An 18,483-nucleotide genomic window follows, 5' to 3' on the forward strand; every position below is an offset into this window, starting at 1 on the left:
CTTCCTCGTGTTTGCCGTGCGCTCTTTCGTAGTGATCACATATGAAGTGTAATATCTGTGCATTATTCGATTGGTATTTCGTATATGTACGTACTTACCCCGAAGTTCTCATTCCATGTTCTCGTACATCATATTCGACCGCTCTAGAATCTCGGGATAATGGCGTCAGGCTTGTTCTCCAGCGCCTCATCAATCTCCTTCATAATCTCATCCGTCAACTTCTCTTGCGCACCGATAGCCCGGATGTTCTCAAACACCTGCTCGGGACTACTCGCGCCAATGATGGCGGAGCTGACGTTCTTGTTCTTCAGGACCCAGGCAAGCGCCAGGGTGGCCATCTTGATTCCCAGCTTCTCGGCAATGGGCTCGATCTTGTTGGCCTTGTCAACGAGGTCCTGGAATTGCTTCTTGGCGTTCTCTCTCTTCCAGAAGTCCTTGATGAATCCAATGTTCTCGGAGCCGAAGCGGGAGTCCTCGGGGATGCCATTCTTGTACTTTCCGGAAAGGATACCCTGGCGCAGAGGGGAGAAGACGGTCAGACCGGTGCCGACTTCGCGGTAGAGGTGGAAGAACTCGTGCTCGACCTTCTTGCGGTCAAGCATGCTGTACGAGGGCTGCTCCATGATGGGACCGACAAGGTTCAGCTTGTCGGCGTAGCGCCAGGCCTGAGCGATCTCATCGGCGCTCCATTCGGATGTTCCCCAGTAAAGAGCCTTGCCGGTGTTGATCAGGTGGTTGAAGGCGCGGACGGTCTCCTCCATGGGTGTTTGGCGATCGGGACTAAGTAAAGTCAGTGGTATTCGCAAACGTATCGAGAGGGAAACTCACCGGTGAGCGTAGACGAGGTCAACATATTTGAGATCGAGGCGCTCAAGGCAAGCGTCCATGGCCTCGATGACGTGCTTGCGGGACAGACCCTTGTTGTTGACAACGTTGTCGCCAAAGGCACCTCCCCAGTAAATCTGTTGCGCATTTAGATGTCAGTCTCGGATTCCATTGTTGCCAGGCCTTTGCGGGGTTGCGCACCTTGGTAGAGATGACGAGGTCATTGCGCTTCCAGCCGTACTTCTTGATGGCTTGACCCATGACTATGACAAAATCAGTTCTCCTTCTTTCGGCGAGGGCGATATCGATTGCTCGTACCAATCTCGCTCTCGCCGTTGGCGTAACCCTCAGCAGTATCGAAGAAGTTGACGCCAGAGTCGTAGGCAGCCTTCATGCACTTGAAAGTGCCCTCTACGTAGTTTGTCAGTCTCGTTCGACTTCTGTGACTCGAGGTCTGTTCGTACCGGAGTCGACGTGGCCGCCGTAGGTCAACCCTCATAGAGAGTCAGTGTCTGTCACAGTCTTCCGCAACACAATCAGGGTCACTCACAGCCTCCCAAGCTGATGGCACTAACCTGAAGACCAGAACGGCCCAGGAAGCGGTACTCCATAGGGGGAAGATCTTCGGGTTTGGACATTTTGTCGGTGATTCGAGAGTCGTCGGAGAAAAAGGTGGTGGAAGATCGCGAAGCAAAGTGGAGGCGAGTACAAGCCGGCAAGTCATGCGAAGAGCGGCAAGCACCTTACTTATAGTCCCCCTCGTTCGACCAGCTCGTGTTCAAAAAAGAAGGTCCATTGGAGCTCCATGCTCATGGCCCATGTCAAAAGGCCACCGTGGGGCCCAGCCTATTCCTCTCATGGTTACGGATACTGCAGCAGCCGTTGAATCGCCCATCTCCAATGGTCAAGCTCATGGAAGCGGGGCAGCCGGTATCAACCCCGCCATCCAAGTCCATGACCCGCGAGTTGTGTCACCGGCGAGCCATGTAGCCAATGGTCCCATTCCACGCTCAGATGTTGGCGGGGGTACCGGTCCGGTACAGACACTGCTGTCGTGGTTTCACGCTGCCTGATCCTGGAGCTATGACGGGCGGGATTGAGCTATCCCGAGCTTGTTGCTTCGATAAGCAGAATGAGACGCTTGTGAGCCTGTGTCATGATTTTTTTTTTTTTCGCTCAGTCTCAAAGGGACCAATTGGGACCACGTGGGACAGGAAAATACTAGAGAAAACCCCCCCAAAAAAACCAAGAAAAGACATCGAGGTATAGAGTGCGGTAAGATGGACGAGAAATCTTAACGTCACCCGTGTCGAGGAACTGGAAGCGAAGCTGCGGGTGCTGTGCGCTAGATTACCCCTCCAGCTGCCCCTCCAACCCAACCTTACACCATTGCCCCTGCTGTAATGCGGGCCCTTCAGGGATGTTTCATATTCTCGCTGCTCCGATTGCCCCGAATTTGCGAGGACCTGACCAGCTTACTAATTCCTCAACGACGCTCCTCCCATCAAGGTGTCATGAAGCTATCTTTCGTTGCACTCGGCCTCTGGGGGTAAGACTTAAGGTAGACCAGAACACTACTGCCGTTTTAAATCCATATAGTGGCATCAAGTGATGCCTCGCGCATCTTCGATCGGTGGTCTCGGTCCAACCAACACGCTAGACCTCGGGTCGCATCCTAGACCGAAACATTTACGAGGTAGCGCCAATCTTCAACATGACTCCCCGCAGTCTCTAATTATGATGGTGAACATTCATAGCAAAGTCCAACAACCTGATAATTCAATATTTTCTCCAGTAAAGGTTCCAATGGTGATTCCTTCCGTGCTTATGGTAACCCGTGCTAGGCTACGATCAGCTAGTCGCAAACCAGGCCGCTATCTTTTCACAACGAGACAGGTTGACGATCACTCTAGGCTGTAGCAGGTTCAAGTCTCTCGTAGAATAATACAGGCCATCTCGCAAAACTCTGGTCTTCGCATCACATAAGAGAGAGCTTGACTCAGCTACCACAAGGCAGCGTACTGAGGTAAGGCAGTGACAACAGTACGAGTGATCAATATTTAGACGGTGATTAGCACATGGTTCGTGCAATTGGTTCAATCCAACTGTAAAGCAAATGATTATCGGGTACGCTATTTACGTCTTGCTTGAATTAGACTAATGATCGAACCCAAGACCTACTTCAAGATAATGTTTTCAGGCTTTATATTAATACGTACATTGATCTGAGCATTTCGGGCCATAGTATCTTCCCATTGAGGGCAACGGTCCCAAAACCATAGCTCTCAAGCCTGATAGAAAGCGATCGAAGTCTTGAAAAGATTTTGACATTGAAAATGGTGCCTGGACTTCTCGCAAAGAGCGCCTCACTTGCTATTCAAGGATGGCTTTACAACATGGTCGAAAGAATCCTTTCGACTGAAGTGTACCTCAAAGTTTCCCAGCTCCTTTCAAATAAGTAGTTGTGCTGCAAGTCAGGTGATGCCTCATGCTCAGGCTAGAATAGTGGCTAGTCTATTGTGTAGGTGCCCTCAAGTGAGTTCAACTCAGCTACGGGCATTCACGACTCCAAGAAACCCGCCTCGTGAGAGCATAGGAGTGGTGGTCTCGACGACATAAGCGGAGATCGGGGCTTCCTGTCCATGAGCTAAACCTGAATCCCTCTCCACAAACCTGTCCCTTTTCTCTTCTTCTTTTCCTCTTTTCATCGTCTCACCACCAGAGTTGGCTTCACTCAACTACGATCAGCTTTCAACACAACCACTTCGTTGACGCTTTCCAGTACGCATCAAGACCAAGATCAATAACTGAGATAAATACCGTAAGTCAAGTTCCATCTCTTTTCTTTGTTGGAATCATCTTGCCTTTTCTCTGTCCGAGCAAATATTCGCGATTTGCATCGACGCCGACTTCCTCGCAAGTTTTGGCTATCTGAGCAGCTTCAGACAGCGAGGCTTTACATCGGTCAATTCTCGCGGTTTTGACTACGGCAATTCTGAGAATCAATTTTCCAGAAAAGGCAGTATGGGTCTTGCGCTCCTTCTGCTTGTTGCCTAGTCCTCGCTCAACTGTACCTTCCTTCTCCTTCCATACTGTCACGTTTTCTCTGGAGGGTCTTTCCACTCACGTCAACTCTTCCTTTTTTCTTCTGAAAATTCAGATTTTTGCTTCACATTCCTCTACAATCCTACCTGTTCTCTTCTTCTCCTACCCCCCTGTACTTCGTCTAGAAGTGTCTCTTTTTATTGACTTGTTGGACCAGTCCAGGCTCTGTCAATCAATTCTCTTCAAAATTCAGCAACCCAAAAACTCTTACTCGAGCGATTACAACAAGATGTCTGATCCTTGGGGCACCACTGACGATGCTTGGGGCACTGGCAACACCTCTGCTGGCAATGGCATCCCCAACGATGACCCCTGGAGCAACCCCAAGGGCGGTGATGGCGGTGACGGCGGCGATGGAGGCGACCGTGCCTGCTTCAACTGCGGCCAGACTGGGTGAGTGATTACTTCATATTTGACCGACACCGAAGTTCCGCACGCTGACACACATGATGATATAGTCACAGCAAGGCTGATTGCACTGAGCCTCGCAAGGCTTTCGATGGCACCTGCAACGCCTGCGGTGAGCAGGGCCATACTCGCCGCGATTGTCCCTCCGCTCCTGCCATGACCTGCCGCACCTGCGGCGAGGAGGGTCACATGCGCAAGGAGTGCCCCAACAAGGGTCCTGATCTTTGCCGCAACTGTTGTGAGGAGGGTATGTTGTTCACTATCTTGCGATATGGAGACTTGGGGCTAATACGTACTTTATCAGGCCACGCGACCGTTGATTGCAAGAGCCGTCGCAAGATCGACTTCACGAAGGTTGCGGATGTCGATGCTGACAAGGCCTGGGAGGAGATCCACGAGGCTATCCAGGAGCGCGACGGCGTTGAAGCCAAGGAGTCCATCCAGAAGTACCTCAAGCACTACCCTGAGATGGGATATGTCGAGCTGGAGAATGCTTTCCGCGCCCAGGAGATGAACATCTACCTCATCGCCACCGAGCGTGTCTTGGCTCCCACCCATACCAATATGGATCTCCAGGGTAACTTGGACAAGAAGTACACTGTCCAGTACCGCTTCTCTGCGCAGCCTGACCGCCAGCGCGAGAAGGCTAACTGGCCTGCCTCCCCTGAGGAGAACCTGGCCCGCCTTGAAGATGCTGGAGAGCCCGTCTCCCGTCTCATGCAGAAGTGCAACAACTGCAACGAGCTTGGCCACAACTCCAAGGAGTGCCCTCAAGACCCCACGGAGAAGGTCCGCGTGACCATCGCCTGCTACAACTGCGGCGAAGAGGGTCATCGTGTTCGCGATTGTGAGTCCGCCTGTGTCACACGATGGTTTGCACCACTGACCAACTCATCTAGGCCCTACTCCTCGCATTGACAAGTTCGCTTGCAAGAACTGCGGGTAAGTAGCCAGGTCTACGGCCGTTCTTGATGCGCAATGATTGACATATTCTATAGCCAGTCTGGTCACAAGGTCTCCGATTGCACTGAGCCTCGCAAGGCTGGCGATGACGTGGAGTGCAACAAGTGCCACGAGAGTAAGAAGGGTTCCTTCATACAGCTTCCTTCAGAGACAATCGCTAATCATTTCCAGTGGGCCACTTCTCTCGCGACTGCCCTCAGGGTGGTGGCGGTGGTCGTGCTTGTCACAACTGTGGCCAGGAGGGCCACGTCTCCCGCGAGTGCCCTGAGCCTCGCAAGATCAAGTGCCGCAACTGCGATGAGGAGGGTCATCTCTCCAAGGATTGCGAGAAGCCCGTTGACAGTAAGTTACCCAGCTGGATTCGTTGAACTCAAGACGCTGACACATGCTCCTCAACAGTCACCCGCATCAAGTGCAACAACTGCGGCGAGATGGGTCACAAGAGTTTCAAGTGCCCCAACCCTCCCAAGGAGGACATCGATGACTTCGGCGCCTCCAACGCCGCCCCCGACAACACCGATACCGGTGATGCCTGGGGTACCGGCGGTGGCTCTACCGAGGACACTGGCGCTAGCGGTTGGTAGATGCGTCCTTGGAAACGCACCTACAGAGGGATTGGTATGGTGATTCTCTATTTAGCGTTGAGGTCACGGCATTTCGTCGCTGCCACGGCAGACGACAAGGTTTTCGATGGAACGAACGGTTGATGAATTTCGCTCTGCTTTCATGATTGATGATTGGTACAGTCTCTCGGTAGATGGAGATACATAAAACCAATGCAATGTTCATGAACACCACCGTATTGATCCTATGCGAACTGTGAATGTTTCCATGGGAAGACTGACTAGTCTGTTTAAGTTGGTTCAACCTTGGCATCATCACTCACCTGAGTGCATTCTACTATAGAATACTGTCACTCAACTTGCGATACAGGTTCACGCTCAAGGATTCTCCTTCAAGACCAAGACGCAATCACCGCAAATTGAGGAACAGATGATCAGAGGATGTTACAACGACTTTGTGATACTAGAAGACTAATCGATGAAGCAAGATAGTCATCGGCATTACTCGACATGAAAATGTACCCATGTCCAACAACTCTGTCCCTCTCTCTCTCTCCGTGTCTCTCTTTCTCTCCCCTCTTCTCTGTGCTGCGCTGCTCTGCTCTTGGTGTCTCTTCCGTCGTGTCTTCTTTCACCCGTGTGCGTGTTTAGCTCGCCAACCCCTCCTGTCCTCCCCAGAGTTCCATGCCCCGTCGGGGGGAAGGAGGAAGCCCTATGCGTGTCCGGATTTCTTCGTGTACGCCCGGAACGCCGCCCATATGACAAGTTGAAAAGAAAATAAAAAACCCTCCGTATGCGTCGCTGCCTCCCCTCTCTGATGTATCGCTTATGCTTGCCAGCAACGAATGTTTGCCCGCCCTTTTTCTTCAAGGGGACCGAACCCCTACTACCTGGTCACAGTGTACCATCCCAACCCGTTTTTCGTTCCCAAGAGAGAATGTTGACACATGCCCAAGCTTAGCCTGAGCAGCCCTGCTTCGGTGCCTCGAAGACCGAGCAGGGTCATTACGAATACGTACACAAAAGGGAATGTGAAAAGATCAAAAACAAAAATCAACGCCCTAACGCCAACTTTTGTATGTCGCTTCCAAACGAAGGGAAAAGGGGGAATCCTATGCGAACATGTGCTGTCAGGCATCTCAAAACCGAGTATCACTCTGCCTGCTGCTGAAAAGTCATTAAGCGTCAATTATGGCCCCTTCTCCGATAGGGGTTGTTCGGATGAGGGCGCAGTCGCGGCTCCATTCCCAACCGGATGGATCGCATCCCCTTTCTCGTTCATCTCCGGCGCAACTGCTGGCCCGCTGCCGTTAGCAGCTGCTGGCTTTGCCGTCGTGGGTTTCTCTGGTGTCGTTTTCCTTGACAAGCTCGCTGTTTCGGGCTCTTCCGGAATCGTCGCAAACTTCTTGAGGACCTGCTTCAGCGCAGGCCGTCTAATGGGCTTACTCAGGAACTCGTCCATGCCGCTCTCCATGCATTCTTTGACGTTGCTTTCTTCTGAGAAGGCGGTCAATGCCACGATAGGAGCTTTGTAACCCATCTTGCGGATGAGTTTTGTCGATTGCAGGCCATCGAGATTGGGCATCTGAATGTCCATAAAGATGACGTCGAATCCTTGATTTTTATCCATGTTCGCCTTAACTAGGTCATACGCTTCCTGGCCGTCCTTGGCGATGGTGACATCGTAGACGTCCTCAAGCTTCAACATTTTGCTGACAACCTCAATATTTGTCGAATTGTCGTCCGCAACGAGCACCCGTAGCTTTCCTTCCTTGTTGGCCTTCGTAGCCATTGCCCGATCGATGGCTGCCATTTGCTGCTGTTTTGTGTTCCGCTTGGCTTTAGGCGCTGGGTTCGACGCGAAGAAAGGCTGGCTGAGTCCGACTAGTCTCGGTTGTTGATCAAGTAGGTTCTTTGCAGTTGTTTCTCCGGCTGGCTTGATAGGTGGGCTGACGGGAGCCCCGCCGGAGTTGCGCTTCGCGTTTTGAACACTGTCGATGCCTTCGATGGCATCGACACTTGGAGGCCGAGACTTGATGCTGCTAGAAGCGGTGCTCGAGGCCCTGCAAAATCTCGTCAGTACATTAACCGCCTTGCTTCACATTCATCTAGACATACCTGTCCTTGACATATTTCAAGGGAATTTGCATAGTGAACGTCGTGCCAACCCCGACAGTGCTTTTCAGCGAAATAGATCCACCCATCAGACTTGCAAGTTGGTGGCAGATACTCAATCCCAGGCCTGTTCCGCCAAACTTCTTGCTCAACCCTAGGTCGCCTTGAACAAAGGGTTCAAAGACCTTCTGCTGCATGTGTTCAGCAATACCGGGGCCGGTGTCTTCCACTTCGAACTCGAATATAAAGGCCTTCGCACCAGGTGGTGGCGGCGTAGGAGATCGCTCCCGAACCTGAATGTGAGGTGTTGACTTGGGCTCCATCGGGTTAATGCTTAGAGCAGTGCCCTTGACGGGTTCAGAAGTCGAGCCTCCCCTAGAGCTCACAGATGGATTTGAGCTGTTGTTCGTTCGGTGTCGGCCTCTGCCCTGTCGTCTAGATTCCTTCGAGAACGATGACGACCGGCTGCCATCATTTGCCGGTGGGGTTTCCACCTCGCCGATACACTTGATGCGGACATCAACCCGTCCGCCTGCTGGCGTGAACTTGACACTGTTGCTCACTAGGTTGATAATGACCTGTAGAATGCGATGCTGGTCACCCCATAGACACATATCCTTCAATCTACCGGTTCCATGCGGTCCCAGAGCCGGTAGTCTGTTGTCGGTGCTGGTTCTTTCCGGGCTACTGCTCAGTTCGATCGCTTCAGAGCCGAGGAAGTTGACGGTCAAGGTGATTCGGCCTTCTTTGACTTGTTTGTCAAAGATGGTCAAGATTTGGGATCTAATGTCGGCAAGTCGGAATTCCTTCTCTTCCAGGTTCAGTTGTTGCCCAATCTGGTTCTTGGAAAAGCTTAGGAGATCCTCGAGTAAATGAAGTAGCAAGTCGCCTAAAAGTGGTTAGCAAGGTACAGAGTGACGAGCAAGCCAGATCGCATTTACCTGACTTGTAAAGTGTCTTGAGCGACTGCTTGATCCTGAGAATATCGCTCTCCTCCATACACACGGCACACATGCCAAGAATACCATTAAGGGGTGTCTTCAGTTCGTGTGAAATGTTTGCAATGAAGAGCGTCTTGCTTTCGTTGGCGGCTTCGGCGGCCTTCTTGCTGATTTCAAGCTCACGGGTCCGTTCCAAGACTTTTTGATCCAGGGAAAGGTACTGTTTGACCAGCTCGTCACTCATATCGTTAAAGGTCTCCGTCAGCTCGGTCAATTCGTCGGTGATGAAGTGTTTTCGGTCAGTGACCTTGCCAGGGATTTTGAAAATGCGTCGGGTCGAATCGCGATCGTGCTCTGAGGCGGGTTTCTCCTTGGGCTTGTACCCTACGAGCTTGAAGATACTGGTGATGATGCCATCCTTCTTGGAACGTTGTGTTCGTGATGAAATTCCACCCGATCCAGGAGTTTCGTCGCCATCGAATTCGGAATAATACCCATCCTCATATCCCGGTGGCTGGATCGATTTCTCCGTCGCCGACTTGAGTCTCCTGATGGGCATCACGCTAAGATGTGCGCAAGGGAAGATGAGGATTATGATGAGGCCTGCGGTGCCGAAAACACATCCCAGAATAATATTCCGCAATGTCTCAATGGGAGCGTCGGCCTCTGATTTGGCTTGTTCCACGACCACAGTCCAGTTAACGAGTGCGGTGTTGGTTCTTGCAAAACCCACAGCCACCGGAAGACCCTGTTCGTTATTCGTAGAAAGCATCGAACTTGAGTTGTTTGGTGCCGCGATCTGCTTGCTAAAGGAGGCGAGAACTGCCGGATAATCCTTCATTGGGAACGGGTCGTCGTCCTTGCCCGCTGACCAGCTTCTCTCATCGTGCCGGTCACCCTGCCCAGATAGTGGGTTGGGTGGAAGGACAAAGTTCACCGGCACGTTGTTGAGTGCGTCAGTAGGTGGTTTGTAGGTGCTGTTGCTGACCGCATTACTGGAATTGAACCTGTTCGACTTCTCAGTAGGCCCGACGAGCAGTACCAGTCCAGTATCCCCCAAACCCTCACGAGAATTGCGGATGCTGATGAGAGAACTCGCCGTGGCGACAAGCGTCATGTATCCTAGGATAAATTCCTGCTGTTGGTTGTAACGAATCGGCACGGTAATGGAGATGAGGGCAGTTGTCTCATTAAGAATCAAAGGGCCAAGTAGCAGACCACCGTTTGTGGAAATCCTAACTCCGTCGAACGCGTTGGCTGCATAAGCTCGAGTATTATTCCTGTACTGATTCTGACGGCCTAGATCTTCGTAGGTAATGTTCGGGTAGAGGGCTGGCGGGTACCCCTCGGCGGTATCGGAAAGGAAAATTTGGGAGCCATTGGCGCCGGGATATGGCAAAGCGATTTCAGGAACCTTTTCTCCAGTAACGTTGAGTAGACCATAGCCGTTGCCAGTGATGTTCCGTGAATAGATTCTCCCTTGTAATAGGCCCGTGAGACCGCCGACGCTGAGCGCACTGTTAAGATCGCCTTTGGCTTGAGCCCAATTTGCGTCTGTGGTGTTTCCATCGTAGAAGGTGAACAAGGAATTCTGAATCAGGATTCGGGAAGAAATGGTGATGATGCTTGTCTGAACGAGTTCGAGCTCGGCAGAAATGCGTGAGGCCTTGAGCGAAGCAGTAAGAGCGAGTTCGCGCCCTTCGACCTGGGTGACAAACTGATTGACATAGATCCAGACGGGGACGGAGAGGATCATCAAAGCAACGAGAACGGCAATCACCACAAGGAAGGCGAGCTGTTCTCGAATGGCGACCCTGACGCCCATTTTGAACAGACTATAACGAGGAGTCTGGCAGTGTCTGGGCGGCCTTCATCGTCTGCTATGGTGATTCTCGGTATCCTACTTTCGATGCGTCGCGGTGGTGTTGTCGTGGGACAGACTTGGCTGGCGGCAAGTCTTCCTCGAAGAGTTGCTTGGCACGCGGTCGCCCAGGAGGAAAAGTCGCGGCGGTTGACTGGGTATCCGCAATTTCCCCAAAGATGCGTTTCGTTTTGCTTTTCGTCGGCAGCAGCAGGGATTTGCGGTGACTTGCAAACGGTATTCGGGGGGGTTGATAGGCGAGACTGGCCGTGGGATTGAGGGGAGCCAAAATGCGCCGACAGTCGAAATGAGCGTGGAGGACGGAACAAGAATTGGATTGGAAGATTCGTCACAAGAGAGAATAGTTTGGCCGACAGACGAGGGATTGTCTTGGTGTCGGTTGAAGCGGAGGGTGACTGGGTGGAATGGAATGGGCTGAGAAGGGCGAGCAGAAAGAAGACCGGCCGCTGAGGGTGGAGCCGCGGGAGGAGCTGGGATGTCGACCTGCTAGGATTAGGTTCAGGGTAGGTACGAAGTACGTTGGAGTCGCAGTGGAGTGCCCTGTACGCAGTAGGTAGTGTGTTCAGAGACTGAGGTGCAGGTGCGGATTGGGGGAGTACTTGCGAGGTACGTACAGACGACCTCGCCTGGGTTTAGCGTAATAGAGCGGAGAGGAGAGATATCTACCTATTTGCTGCCAGCCGGGAAGCTCAGTTGAAGGTAGGTATTTTTCAGCAGGGTTGACACCAAAAAAGTACCTTTCCTTGACTGCGACCCAACGGGATATGTCCACGAAGAGGATGGACGAAAAGCGCTTCGCGAAATTACCAAGACACCACACAGCACCCAAAACGAAACGAGACATTTACAAGCCCGGCTGCGTGGATGCAAAGAGCAAGAAGCTCTGCGGATGGGCGGGAAAGTTGCAACGGGCCTGAGGACGGGATCTGTCTGTCATCTGTGTAACGACGCTGAGACTGATGATGAAGGACGAGGGAGGGCTGAAGGACAACTTTCATGGGGGAGACCACCTCACGGAGAGCCACTAACGAAAGCACCTCGAGGGAGCTATCGTGTCGTGCTACAGTACTTAGCTGGCTGTCAGTCCGAGGCCACCCAGTTGCCATGCTCGCGTCTCGTTGGAGACGAGACCGTCGCGCAGAGACAGCTGAAGGCGAGCCGCAAAAGCGCAGAAGCTACCCGTATTCTTGGTATCCTAGGTTAGCGCGGAACATCACACACGTGTGGAAGACGCTATCTCGGTAGTGTCTCTCAAGGGCGAAGCTTGTGGAATAACGGGCTTGCTAGGCCATCCAACTGCTGGCAACTCTGGTCGTTGGTGCGGGCGGTGGGAGAGAGTTTGATGGAGACATGGGCCGATTTTGCACTTCTCCTGAGTCTTGGTAGCGCTGGTGGTGAATACGTGGGTGGCAACGGGCAACACGGCACTATTTCTGCGCCACGGGTGCTATTTGGGGCTACAGATGGCGAGCACGGCTCTTGCGCTGACAGAGATGTTTACTGGGATCTGTTGTAGGGCCTCTTTTGTAAACTGTCTCGTTGATTAAGCATCGTTCATCTTGGCCAAGACCGTTGGATGAAGTGATTGCTGAAGAACCTGAAAGAGCGTGTCGTTCATCGGTGTCACGGAAGCAAGATACCTGAGTGGGAGAGAGAGAGCTTGCGCTGTTGAGGTACACAAATGCCGTGGAATGGTGCACAGGCGACTCGAAGCAAAAAAGCACCTCATTCCGCGTGCTTCCCCGCGAGATCGTCAAATCGCCCAGGCATGGCACCCGAGTATGGGGAGAAGAAAAGTGGTGGCCCAGCTTGCGTACGTCTGCACATAAGCACATAACATGGGGAGTGGAGGCTTGGCTGCGGTAGCTGTTCGTACGGGATACAAGTATAAGTGGTGCCTTAGGTAAGTGAGCTTGGGTGAGGTAGCTCGGAAAGGTAAGGCAGCTGTGTGGATTGGGCGAGATGGGAATGAAATGCATCCAGTGTTTTGGAGGAAAAGTGCACCTGGGTGAGTGGTAGACAGTCGAGGAAGGTGAAAGAGGTCAGGAAGGTGCAGTGCAAGTCTCTCGTAAGTACCTTCTCAGTGCTTCCGCAGATGAAATGTCGTGAGTGTCTCCCGCATCGATCAACGATGGACCACAGCCAGGAAGTCAATTCGTCGCTTCCGACTGGGGACCCCCCTCGTCCAATCCCCGCTCCCCTGTCCACCTTGGGCCATGGGTGCCAGGATGCCTCTCTCTTCCCAAGTCCCGACCGGTAAAGTCGAGCGGTCCACGGACAGTCTAGGCCCTGACTATGCCATTCCCAGCTTTTGGCATTCGCAACATTTTCGCCCATTCACCCATTTTCGCCCATGGGCATGCATGACGGAGCACACCAGGCCCCAGGGCACCTCAGGCTCAAGCAATGGAGCAAGCAACACGGGGCAACACGCGCACCCGGGGGAACAATGCCTGGCTGGATGCTTCTCTTCTTCTTTTCTTCTGCCCCCCCTTCGCCCCCATTGCCCCCATTGCCCCCATTGCTCCGGGGGGCTGCCTCTCATCGCCGATTCACGCTGACATGCGCACTGGAACAACAACACACTCACATCACTCTCAAACAACGGAGGGACACGAGGGATATTCATCGGATCCCATCCATCCAACCATTCTGCCCAGCATACGGGTACTGCCAGCTTGTCAATCGCCACTTTCTACGAATACCACCTACCGATATCCGTATACGGAGGACAACGTGGTAACTACGAATACTCCATACGGATACAGCACTGAGGACAGAACATTTCTGGATGCAGCCAAGGCAATTCCCTTTCCTTCCCCAGCCGTGCCAGCCTACAGTGCGCACCTCATCCGGGCATCCTCAGCCATCTCATTCCGGCGGGCAATCGAGGTTGAGCTGCGCCAACAAAAGGTACGGATACAGCTGGATACAGTGTAGAGCAGCTACATGAGGTATTCACTCCCTCCACATCCTTTCCATTCTTCTGTATGGACTCACGGAGTACGCGTCCGTTCCAATGCCAAGCTCTTCTCCTCCAAATCACACGTACGCTGAAGAAATACTTGTACCCTCTGCTCCTGATCTCTAATCTCGCTGCCCCCTCCCCTCTACCCCTGCACATTACCCTTCCCATCCCCGTCCAAGTTCCAACGTTCCTCATTCCCTGGCAAATCTGGCTCCCTTGACCATCGCAACACGAGCTAGCTTTCCCACCTCCAGTGCTGCCCTAGGAATCGCCGCTGACCCCCCCCGCCAGATGCTAGAAATGTCCCGGAGATGAGGCTACGCTGTGGGATAAGCTGCTTCTGCAACGCCTCGGATGAAAGCGGCTCTCGTGGCTTTAACGAGCTGACGGAAACCCCTCTAACCCTAAATCATCGAACTCGTCCGCCAGCTTGCTTCTGCTCTTCTTTGAACCCGCGTCAGCTCATCTCCCTTTGGGTCAGTGATTTCATAAAGCCCGGGCCGCTGGCTGCCTGCTGCTGGTAGCTGCCGCAGTGCCGCCCATTGTGGAAATCGCGGCCATCGTGAAGACACGTCCACATCGACATCGCCGTAACCGCCACAGCGGCACTGTCTTGCGGACGAGTAACAGACAGGCCCTCACCGTCTGTCTCACGACCATATTATCCACCCATAGAGTCCAGACTGCCCTACCCGTCGGCTGACCCTACCACGCCGCACCAGTGTTATGCTTCGCTACAAGGACATGGTCTGAAAGCAGCAGCAGAACAGCGAGATCTCACATCTCAATCCCAGCCCGCCACCTACCACCCACCACGCGCTGTCCCGTTGTTTACTCCACCTCTGCGCCCAGCCAGCGAAAGCACAGCTGGGTTGTTCCCGGTCTGCCCGCCGGACGCTACGCTCTCACCGAACGCATTCAACCAGTCTCGCCGAGCCACGGAGTTGCTCTCTTGATTCGCCGTCTCCGCACCTCGGTCCCTTCTCTCGGCTTTGTTTATCCATCCGCCCCATCCGCGATTCACGGTGTTGAAACAGAGACGATCACGAGCTCCATCTGCAGCATACGCACGAATCGAATGCAGGGAAGGTTTGTTTGCAATATTGTTATTTATTTTTGTTTGAAAAATTGACAGTGAAAGAAAAGTAGTGTATCGTCAAGTCATTACAAAAGTCATAATGCCTCCTGTCGTCGCCGCCGGCCTGTCCAGGCCAATATCCGGCATGTTTTTCCGCCATATCCTTCCGACCAACCAAGTTCCGTCCGTACAAGAGGATACACAGTGCCGTGTTTGTGTTCCCGACTTACATAACAGATATACAGAATCGTGTGTCTGGGGCATACATGATCATGATCTCGTAAACATTAGCGGCACCAGCGCCGACTGGCTCGACATGGACCGGTCGTCTGGTAGCACGCTCACAAAGCTCCTTCCAAAGAGCCCTTCTCTCAACCGCATCTGCAGTCCGCAGCTGTCCTTGTTCGCTACTGGTGCTGGCGAACCCTTGCGGTGGTTGAACTCCCTCGAGAGCTTCATCAGCACCGCCGCCTTAGCCTTGCGGAGCGCGCTGACCCGCATCGCCGCGTCCTCGGCCAGCAGGCGGTGCGCTTCCTCTTGTTCAATGTTGCGCTGCACCGAAGAGATGCCATCGTTGGGGTCTGAGAGCCGACTGGCGTTCGGGTCGTACACAGCCGGCTGAAGCAGAACCGGGTGCGGGGACGTGTCCTGAATCGGCGCCGTGATAATGGGCACCGGTGTCGAAGGGCGGAAGACGTCATCCTCTTCTGGGACATGTGGTTGCTCCCTGTGGTGTTTGTGTTTGCGGCTTCTGTGGTGCCGCGATGGGCTCTCCTTCGAGCTGCTACTCTCCTTGCCGGTGTTCTTGTCGCCGTCGTCCTTACGGTGCTTTCTGCGCCGGTGGACACGCTTCTTCTTTAATACTGTGCTGAAGGAGGTGCTGGCCTCCTTTGCGGCCGCGAGGTCTGAAGCCAGATCCTCGTCGAGACCGTCATATGGATCGAATAGTTCTTCGTCAACGTATAATTCGCTGCCGAGGTCAAAGTCGAGTAGTTCTCGAGTGGCAGCGGCCGCCGCGGCGGACGGCGATGGTAGGTCGTCATCGTGATATGGCTCCGGGTCCGAGTGCAGGCTACCGGCCTCGGAGTTGCTCCGCGAGTGCTGGGACCAGATGTCGCTGCCGCTGCCGTGGCCATGGCCGGATGACGATGATGATGATGGGTGGTTCTTCTCCATGAGCGGCGCGAGGGCCTCGTCCCAGTCGCCGCCATTGATGAGCACAACATTGTCAAAGTCGAACTCCTTTACTGTCTTTTGGTGCGCGTCGACCAGGTCGGAGAGCTGGGCGGCCGTCATGGTGGCGTTGCGGACCTGCATGTACCGCAGGCGGGGGAAGTGCATCGGCTTCCGGGCCGGCGCCGGCGGCAAGGGCGACATGGGCGACGTCACCTCCGCGAAAAGCTTCTTGCTGTGTTTGGGAGGCGCGAAAAGGGGGTCCGCGGAGAGGGCGATGGGGCAAGGGCCCTTGGGGCCGAGCCAGGTGAAGTGAAGCTTCTCGAGAGTGCCGGAGAACTGGCGGATGTAGTCGTCCATGATCTTGAGGTGGTCCAGTCCCGGCGAGGGCCCGTAAAAGTCCCAGGCCTCGACGGAGATGTTGAGCTTGCGGATCTGCTTCCAGCGGCGGCCCGCGGAGGGGACGGCGCCGAAGCCGGGGACGTGGCGGAGGTAGTTGAAGGAGGAGGGGTGCATGCCGGACAGGGAGAGCTTCTCGAGGCGTTCGAGGGGCGCGCGCTCGACGGCGATGCGGAGGGACATGATGGCGTAGTCGACAATGTCGCGACGGTAGCGCTCCTGTGGGTCCTGGCCCGGGCAGCGGATGGTGAGGTGGCGGATGTTTGTGAGGTAGCGCAGGGCGTTGATGAAGCTGGGGACGTTTGTGGCGGCGTGGAAGAGGGGCGGGTACTGCTGGGTGAGGATCTCGCCGAGCTCGGTGTTTGCGTATTTCGGGCGGGCGAGGACGGAGGCCATGCTCGTGTGCGGGGTGTAGAGGAAGGAGATCTCGCGGCCGGTGGTCGGGTGCACCAGGGGCGGGAGGAAGGTCGCGTCCGTGTGGGCGAAGTGGAAGTGGAGGTGTTCGATGTGGTGGCCTACGCGGGCGAGGGCCTGGATGCGGGATTGCTTGGTAAAGGTGTTTGCGGAGAACGTGACGCGGACGCGCTTGAAGAGGGGTTTCGTGGCGATGTTGCAGCAGGCTGGGCTTGCGAGGCGGAGGGCGGCGATGTCGCGCTTCGGGAGGAGGTCGAGGACTGCGGCGCCTAGGTGGGCGTGTTCCTTCTGCCAGAGGCAGTAGAACGGGGTCTGGTGGGCGGCCATTGTCTTCTCATGTCGTTGTGGACTCCAGGCTGGGGGTGATGGTTACTCGACAAGTCGATATTGGTGGATGGTGTTGGTAGGTTGAGATGTTGGTTGTGGGATATACCAAAGCAGATGCCGTGTCTGACCTTGGTTCAACACCGAAAGTTTTTGTATGGCGGATATCAGGTAAGGTGAGGATGGACGATTGGGGAGTATATCAGGATTCGGTCTTCCTTTCTTTCTTCTCTTTTCTCTTTCTGAAACAGATTCCCTTTCTTCAAATGGGCGAATGAGGTTATTCACAACCTCTTTTCTCACAGTAATACCAGTTTAGGATGAATGCCTCGGTATATAAGCCAAGGTTATATGTATGAGCTGTCGTCTTTTGAAACAAATAAGACGGGATATCAAGATTGGAAACAATGAAAGATAGAGGAAAAGCAGGTCTCGAAAATCAGGCCAAACGGAATCTGGGTGGTGGGAGGGTGAGGCAAATATACTCTCTCCCTCTTCTCACTTACATGGGGGGGACTGATTTGCGAGAACACCACACACACAATTTTCAGTCTTTTTTGCTGGATATCCCATCTAGCAAGGTTTGAAATGTACGGATGCTCCATAGAGCTACACCTACACCTACACCTACACATGCGAAAAAAAGGTTGAATGTAAACCGGCGGAGCCAGCCTCCCCTCGCTCAAAGACGCCCCCTTGGCCGCATCGTCCCGTAGCTCCTCGGTGGGAACGACTGGCGGGTGAGTCACCTCTGTCGAGACCTGCATATGCAAGACTAGTGTAGCCTCTCTTTTTTTACCAGTTCCCATGGAGGTTCCACGCGGTTGTTGTGTACGCAGTATGGAGACGTTGTGGGCTTACCAAAAAGAGAGAGACATGGACCCCGGGCGCGCGGGATGGGAGACACGTCCCTACTAATGGTAAAGATGGGGAATTCGAGAGGTGTGGACGTGGATGCTGGTTGTGGTTGTGGATTCGGGGGACGTGTGTGCTAGGCGTGTAAAGCTCGTGCCACACACCACCACCCACACACCAGACACCACCCGATGCGGTTCAAGGTTTTGTAGGAAGAGTGTCCAGAAATGGCGAGTTGGCGACGTGTTGCGGGCGTGTGATTGGTTGTGCGTTTGTCACTCTTCGCGCGGGACGACCACGTTAGTCTACAAGTAAGGTAGCAGGATGAAAGATGGAGACGAGACGAATATGCCATCTGGACTTGGTACCTCTAGTAAGAACCAGAGTCCAAAGAGGCCATGAGGTGAAGGAGAGTTGCATTAGCTCTGCAGAGAAATGCAGAAACGCAAGCAAGAGAAGAAGCCCTCTCT

General features: G+C 53.7%; 4 protein-coding genes across 4 annotated transcripts; 1 reads left to right on the plus strand and 3 right to left on the minus strand.

Moving 5' to 3' along the window:
- Positions 1–54: 54 nt before the first annotated feature.
- HER10_EVM0011589 (voltage-dependent potassium channel beta subunit) lies at positions 55–1,927 on the minus strand. The gene is made up of 6 exons (XM_035481017.1): positions 1,376–1,927; positions 1,290–1,319; positions 1,144–1,236; positions 1,027–1,088; positions 829–962; positions 55–780 (listed from the first exon to the last, which is right to left on the minus strand). Exons 1-6 carry the CDS (start codon positions 1,461–1,463, stop codon positions 144–146), a joined length of 1,044 nt encoding a protein of 347 aa, XP_035338936.1. The 5' UTR covers positions 1,464–1,927; the 3' UTR covers positions 55–143.
- Positions 1,928–4,159: 2,232 nt separating this feature from the next.
- Positions 4,160–5,885, plus strand: HER10_EVM0004791 (putative zinc knuckle; the record flags this gene model as incomplete). Its single annotated transcript, XM_035474424.1, has 7 exons — positions 4,160–4,323; positions 4,389–4,585; positions 4,643–5,185; positions 5,238–5,280; positions 5,337–5,416; positions 5,473–5,643; positions 5,701–5,885. 7 exons carry the CDS (start codon positions 4,160–4,162, stop codon positions 5,883–5,885), a joined length of 1,383 nt encoding a protein of 460 aa, XP_035338295.1.
- Positions 5,886–6,363: 478 nt separating this feature from the next.
- On the minus strand, positions 6,364–11,258 carry HER10_EVM0009937 (hsp90-like protein). The gene is made up of 3 exons (XM_035479408.1): positions 8,921–11,258; positions 7,983–8,868; positions 6,364–7,927 (listed from the first exon to the last, which is right to left on the minus strand). The coding sequence occupies exons 1-3, from the start codon at positions 10,743–10,745 to the stop codon at positions 7,054–7,056; spliced, it is 3,585 nt and encodes a 1,194-aa protein (XP_035338789.1). The 5' UTR covers positions 10,746–11,258; the 3' UTR covers positions 6,364–7,053.
- A 3,799-nt stretch (positions 11,259–15,057) lies between these two features.
- HER10_EVM0011432 (uncharacterized protein) lies at positions 15,058–17,563 on the minus strand. Its single transcript, XM_035480865.1, has one exon. The coding sequence runs from the start codon at positions 17,159–17,161 to the stop codon at positions 15,119–15,121; it is 2,043 nt and encodes a 680-aa protein (XP_035338919.1). The 5' UTR covers positions 17,162–17,563; the 3' UTR covers positions 15,058–15,118.
- Between the last annotated feature and the right edge of the window lie 920 nt (positions 17,564–18,483).

This window comes from Colletotrichum scovillei (assembly GCF_011075155.1).
Source record: "Colletotrichum scovillei strain TJNH1 chromosome Unknown Contig00001, whole genome shotgun sequence".
Taxonomy (NCBI): domain Eukaryota; kingdom Fungi; phylum Ascomycota; class Sordariomycetes; order Glomerellales; family Glomerellaceae; genus Colletotrichum; species Colletotrichum scovillei.

Excerpts from the sequence above, each read along its gene's own strand:
- HER10_EVM0011589 (XM_035481017.1), bottom strand. The coding sequence starts at position 1,463 with ATGTCCAAACCCGAAGATCTTCCCCCTATGGAGTACCGCTTCCTGGGC. Across the intron at positions 1,320-1,375 it reads TGCCATCAGCTTGGGAGGCT|GGTTGACCTACGGCGGCCAC; the intron begins GTGAGTGACCCT and ends ACTCTCTATGAG. Across the intron at positions 1,237-1,289 it reads CGGCGGCCACGTCGACTCCG|AGGGCACTTTCAAGTGCATG; the intron begins GTACGAACAGAC and ends CAAACTACGTAG.
- HER10_EVM0011432 (XM_035480865.1), bottom strand. The coding sequence starts at position 17,161 with ATGGCCGCCCACCAGACCCCGTTCTACTGCCTCTGGCAGAAGGAACAC.
- HER10_EVM0009937 (XM_035479408.1), bottom strand. The coding sequence starts at position 10,745 with ATGGGCGTCAGGGTCGCCATTCGAGAACAGCTCGCCTTCCTTGTGGTG. Across the intron at positions 8,869-8,920 it reads CAAGACACTTTACAAGTCAG|GCGACTTGCTACTTCATTTA; the intron begins GTAAATGCGATC and ends AACCACTTTTAG. Across the intron at positions 7,928-7,982 it reads TTGAAATATGTCAAGGACAG|GGCCTCGAGCACCGCTTCTA; the intron begins GTATGTCTAGAT and ends GAGATTTTGCAG.